Below are 6,328 nucleotides of genomic sequence, written 5' to 3' on the forward strand. Positions count from 1 at the left end.
CTCAATGGGTCCTACTCATGTATTTATACATCAGGAAGCAGTTCGCCATCATACGATGGAAAGGGAAATGACACGTACAATACATACCCATTCACATTTAAAACATTTGAAAATTATTAGGTGACTCAGTCGTAACACCATGTAAATGAGATCAACGAATTAGTTTTTACTTGATTTCTAAGTACTCATAAATATACAGACTTTTTATTTTATTTTTTATTTTGGTATTTGGAGGTGTCCGAACCAGTTTACGCGTATCTGAACTAGTTTATCATGATCCTGAAGTTAACGGATAGACAAACCTCCAGTGGCTACCGTAGAGATTTGAATTTAAAACCTCTTAAGTAATACATCCAAGAGTCCAAAACAAACCGCCAAAATATATAGATTTTACATATGTCCTTTTGAAAATAGGATAAAGATTTATATACTCTAAAATTATAATTAAATTAAGGATTTAAAGGTAGCATGGGAGATTCTCTACTATTGGTTTTGATTTAAAAAAAAAAAAAAGGGGAAAAATAAATGGAATGATAAAAATGATCATAAATTAAGGTCACATAATTAAGAAAACAAATAGTAAAATTTGAAATTCATACAGCATTTTTCTTATCACCCTACTGTAAACCCTAAATTCTGGACCAATTAAACTCCCAACCTTACCTTTGTACATAGGATAACTGTAACGGGTATCTGATTAATTAAGAATCTACGATCTCATCATCTTGCAAGAATCAGCAAGCTAAAATATGCATATTTGTCGAATTTGTTTAATAATAAATGTTTTTCAACCACGGTAGGGTGAAGGGTATATTCGTCATAAAATTTTGGAACGACCTGATCATATTAGTCGACAAAGGCTCTATATATTGCTACCGACTTTCTATTATTAGGTCATATCTATCTCCACATCTTTCATATTTTACGGTCTCTCTTTTTCTCTCTCTCAATTTTTCTAGATAGCTAAGTGCATAATTGTTGATTTGGTCCAAAATGGGTAGGTCTCCGTGCTGCGACAAGACGGGTCTGAAGAAAGGGCCATGGACTCCTGAAGAAGACCAAAAACTCTTGGCATACATTGAACAACATGGCCATGGAAGCTGGCGTGCCCTGCCTGCAAAAGCTGGTGATTTTCAACCACACTAACGGATACATAACTCAGTTTTATAGCACCGTTTATTCATTTGGTTTTTTCTTTTCGCTTGTTACAGGACTTCAAAGATGCGGGAAGAGCTGTAGATTGAGGTGGATTAATTACCTAAGACCTGATATCAAGAGAGGAAAGTTTAGTTTGCAAGAAGAACAAACCATCATACAACTCCATGCCCTTCTTGGAAACAGGTAAACTTTCTATATTTTGTCCTTTTAGAATATGAGAACTTTTGAAACTTTTGAAATATAACTTTACGTGCCTCAAATATAATTACTGTAGTACGATGACGTATATCAATGCAGCAGAAGAAGCATCACAGCTTTAGCATCTTGATATCTTAGAATAAATAGAGAGATAGGTCTCTCATTACTATTGTTTCTGTTTTCTGGTGATGATAGATATATAGATAGGTATCTATATTTATCATTATTAAAAGTAATTATGTTTGTTCAGGTGGTCGGCCATTGCTACTCATTTGCCAAAAAGAACTGATAATGAAATCAAGAACTACTGGAACACACATCTTAAGAAGAGGCTAACCAAGATGGGAATCGACCCTGTGACCCATAAGCCCAAAACCAATGCACTCGGTTCCGCGATTGGCCACACCAAGGACGCCGCGAACCTTAGCCACATGGCGCAATGGGAGAGTGCAAGGCTGGAAGCCGAAGCTCGACTTGTGAGAGAGTCAAAACTAGTGTCAAACCCTTCCCAAGATCAAGTAGGGTCTGGTTCGGCTCCGCTTACAAACAAAAGCAGGGCTCCACAAGCTAGACCACGGTGCCTTGACGTCCTAAAAGCATGGCAAGGAGTGGTCTCTGGCATGTTTGGCATAGCCAGAGACAGCCTTGAGTCGCCAACCTCAACATTGAGCTTCCAAGAAAACATGCCAACAATTCCAACTGTTGGGTTGATTAGCAATGACTTTGCTGGTTCATGCTTTGAGAAACCGAACCAAATGCAAGGACTGAAAGAAAATTTGGATAACTCAATGGCATTGCATGAAATGATGACCTACACCACAGATGAACCATGGACAGCTGACAACATCATGGAAGGGTTATCAGACATGATGGGTTGTGAATCTGACGTACAGATTTTGTCTGTGGCCGGAGAGAAATCCAATGCAAACTACAGTACTGGAAGTTTTGAGGACAACAAAAATTACTGGAATGGCATACTCCATTTGGTTAATGCTTCTGCAACTTGGTCGCCAGTGTTTTGAAAGAGTAGGAAGTACTTACTTAAAAAGAGAACTGATTATTTTGCAATATCGCATCTAGTGTCATGATTAAGCTTCTGGTTTAAAACTGTTAGTGTTAATTCGAAAGCCATAAACTGACAGATGAAAAACTACCTGAACTACTTTTGTTTCTTCCGTTATACTTCTATAATAATCTCGTATGTGTCATGCTTGGATTTTGATTTCAGTATATATTATTAACTACTAAATTGTTTTCAAATTATAATATACGGATCTCGTCGTGTTACCCATTAACCCTTAAATCACAATATAGTATTGTATTGCCCTAAAAGGAAAAACATGATTCTAAATTAAACTGACATGACTTATGTTTCATTTTTATCGTGCATATCTGCAGGTAATGCTCTCCAACAAATCAATTAATCATCCTGACTAGATTTTTTTGACATAACTTTCACTTTAATTACAATGGATGTTGCATTTTGGAGTAAGCCGCAGCGTGCTTGAGCTTTAGTTCTACCCTAAAAATGAATGTTCAGCTAATATCAAATTCCTGTACAATTTCTCCAAGTAAAATGTGCCGAGAAAGTAGCAAGTTCGTTTATTGTCTCAATTTATGACGGCAGAGAAATTAAATATAGTAAGTCACTTGTCTCAATGTCTGGTTCTTGCCAATCAATGCTCCAGCCGGATAAAAAGACCCTAGGCTCTGGCGTAACAACCATTATTTAAAGCAACAGAATTATAGGATTCGCTTACATCTAAATGGCATTGTCGCTAACCAAGCTAGTTATCTATCTATCACACATATGCACGGATCAAGAATGACCTCAACAGTTTGACATCTGACTTCAAGTCTGCTACAAGATTAACCAAGAAGAAGTCATGACGCATGTAAGAATCTTGGTACAATCAAGAAAGGAGAGAAATAAGAAAAACAATTACCTAGCGTTTGGTTCAATTAATTTTTTATTATTGAAAAGATAAGATTACGATATAGGTAGATTATCTTAAAGATTAATAAAAAATGTTATATTAATATATTTGATAAGATTGATAAGTTTAAATAATTAATATGTTTAGTTAGGAGGAATAAAATATTATCAGAGAGATTTTTACTAAATTACTCTTCCTTTTTAATATTATTATTATTTAGAGTATTATTTTTAACACCCTATATTTAATAATTTAGCTAAAACATCACAACAACAAAAGTTTAAAATGAAGACAACTATCAATCACCGCCACTGGTAGTTGCTAGAATGGCACATGTCCTGTTGAATCTAGTTGGCTGTGCACTGATTTATCCGTTTAGATCAGATCGAAGGCTGAATGGATCTGGTCGGAAACGGCCAAATCCATTCTAGTCGTTAACGGCTAAACCTGTGACTGTTAATGGTCGTGGATCTCGCAAGAAACTGCTAGATCCACTATCATTTAGCTGTTTCCGGCCTTCAATCTGGCTGAAAACAGCCAGATTTCTTTCCTGCGCCGTTCCGAAAACTGCCCGCAACGGTCGATAGTGGTGATCAACAGACGGTAGTCGTCTTGGGTGGCTAAGGTTATTTTGGATATTATTCATGTAAATAGTGAGGGTGTTTCTATCCAAAAAATAATTTATGAGGTTACAGAGGTCTTTTGGCATATTTGGGCTAACTGTTATTTAGTAGATATATGAAAGCATTTTTGTCCAAAATATTTATTAATTAAGGGTAAAATTGGTATAAATAGTAGATTACCCCAATAACTAAAAAAAAAATACACTTTCAGATGGTAATCGAATTATCCCTTATATTACCTACAGTAATCACTATTAGCATTGATCGATTACTGGAATCTTTCATTATTTGACAATCAAACATAATAATTATCAAATTAAAAGATAGATTATGATGTTATCTTCTATGACGCGACCTAAATACTACGTAACAAAGTGTAATTAAGACAAAGATGCTGACGCGTTGAGAGTGGATACGGAGATGTGATTGCACGTTACTTTTAATGTTATTAGGTTTGTTTTATTGTAGTAATAAATAGCAAAATATACCACGTTATCCAATCTAGTTGGCTCCTTTTAATGTTTGAGTGTGTCACACAATGTGAAACTAATATCTTCATAAATATACTACTCAACTCCACCAAGTTAAAAGAATAAATTCACAAAGTCTTTTTTAACTATTTCTATCCATTACCATTAACATAAAAGCTTCAGCATAATAAATTCACAATATATGATACCGCTACTACACGTTTCCTCATTATACCTTGTCATTCTTGTCTCTACAAAACTATCTTACCGTTTCCTTCCTTCAAAACAACTCTCCATCTCACGCCTTTAGCGCGCCAGTTTTAAGTGGTTAAAAAGAGGGTATGGTCCTATGGAGATCTAAACTTCAAATTAAAACAATTTTTTGATGCTGGTTTAATTCATTTCCTCAACTTATTTATATAATCAAAATATTAAAACTTATATTAATCCATACACACGTTACGAATGAAAAGTATAGGCTTTCAATCAATAATTCTCATAACTTTCTAAAATTAGTTAGAAACAACCTCTCTGAAAGGTTCAGTTAAATTTATACATGGCTCAAAATTTATTTTATCTATACTTTGTTACATTAAAAAAATAGTTTATGTGAAGTAATAGCTAATGCACAAAGAAACAAATACTTACGAATAATTGTATATTACACTTTCAAGTGCAATTAAGTAAAACACGACATTTTAAAAATATTTAACATATATACTAAATAATGTCAATACAAAAAAAAAAAAAAAATGATATTGAATATATTAAACTACAATAAATGTTTTCAAAATAATCCTATATAATTTTTCATTAAATAAAAATGTTGAATGATATTAAATCTTAAAAATCTAAACTATTATATAAAATTCTCATATTTATAATGTAGACAATCAAATCTATAGTTGAGTCGAACGAGAATGTTCTTGTAAGGACAAGACCATTGACTATCTTGTAGAGCTTTAGGGATAAAAAAGACTGAACGCTAAGGCTCAAGGGACATTGATGCGGTGTTGATCGTAGGCACTTTGACACTCAAATTAGCATAGTTGAAGAGAATTTAATAAGGCTGAGAGCGAGAAAGGGTTTATCATAATATGTTTTTTTTTTTTTTTTATACATGCATATGCTTTATGAATTGGTGATTTGGAAAATGAAATATCATTATGAAACTGATTTTAATTGGAAGTATTATTATGCTCTTGTTTACACATGCAAGTGTTTTGTGAAATTGTTTTATGAATTTTATGCATACATTGCCTGTTATTAAGAGTGCATTATGTTTGTGTAACTGACATTGCAAATGAATGAATTCTATTGAGGATAAAGATTATTTGAAAGTGATTTTAAAAGTGTGGTCATGTTAATGTGTATAGATTTTTCCGTTCAATGTGCTTTTAATTCCAAGAGAAAAATTGAATATATCATTTTCTCTAAAATTTATTTAAATGTTATTTCGAGTTTTGTAAAGAGTTTTTCCTCACATTTACCTTTCAAAGAACTCTATTTACTAATTTTTATTATAAAGTTTTATAAACTGAATTTTTGTATTATTAATGTATTAATGAACCATAAGATTTTTTTACTGTCATCCCAAATGCTTCTTGAAAATATTTCTATGTTTAATGTATTCAATCAGTCTTGTTGGTTAATATTCCCAATGAGTAATTGTTTTAAAGTAATCTTTCTAAATTTATTAAATTCTCTTCCAAAGTTATAAGAGGTTTTCAAATGAAGTTCCCTTCACTAAATTTTCCATTATATACTCACTTCATTATGCTTTTAAAACATCATTTTAATAATAAATTGATTTCAATGAACCCATTAATTGAAAAGTCGTCTTTTCTAAGTTACTCCTCCATGCGTTGGTTTTAAGTTAAAATGCTCACTCGTTTTGATAAAACTTCTTGTGGAATCTTTCGAAAATGTTTCTAAATTAAGT

At 32.8% G+C, this 6,328-nt stretch overlaps 1 protein-coding gene across 1 annotated transcript; it reads left to right on the top strand.

Moving 5' to 3' along the window:
• Positions 1-960: 960 nt before the first annotated feature.
• Positions 961-2,490, top strand: LOC116134302 (transcription factor MYB16-like). The gene is made up of 3 exons (XM_031419991.1): positions 961-1,126; positions 1,212-1,341; positions 1,607-2,490. The coding sequence occupies exons 1-3, from the start codon at positions 994-996 to the stop codon at positions 2,376-2,378; spliced, it is 1,035 nt and encodes a 344-aa protein (XP_031275851.1). The 5' UTR covers positions 961-993; the 3' UTR covers positions 2,379-2,490.
• Positions 2,491-6,328: the final 3,838 nt, after the last annotated feature.

The sequence above is a fragment of the Pistacia vera genome, unplaced genomic scaffold (genome assembly GCF_008641045.1).
Source record: "Pistacia vera cultivar Batoury unplaced genomic scaffold, PisVer_v2 Contig284, whole genome shotgun sequence".
In the NCBI taxonomy this organism is placed as follows: Eukaryota; Viridiplantae; Streptophyta; class Magnoliopsida; order Sapindales; family Anacardiaceae; genus Pistacia; species Pistacia vera.

Bases quoted from the DNA above. Each gene is read 5' to 3' on its own strand.
- LOC116134302 (XM_031419991.1), top strand. From the start codon at position 994: ATGGGTAGGTCTCCGTGCTGCGACAAGACGGGTCTGAAGAAAGGGCCA. The intron at 1,127-1,211 runs GTGATTTTCAAC...CGCTTGTTACAG, and splicing joins TGCCCTGCCTGCAAAAGCTG to GACTTCAAAGATGCGGGAAG. The intron at 1,342-1,606 runs GTAAACTTTCTA...ATGTTTGTTCAG, and splicing joins CATGCCCTTCTTGGAAACAG to GTGGTCGGCCATTGCTACTC.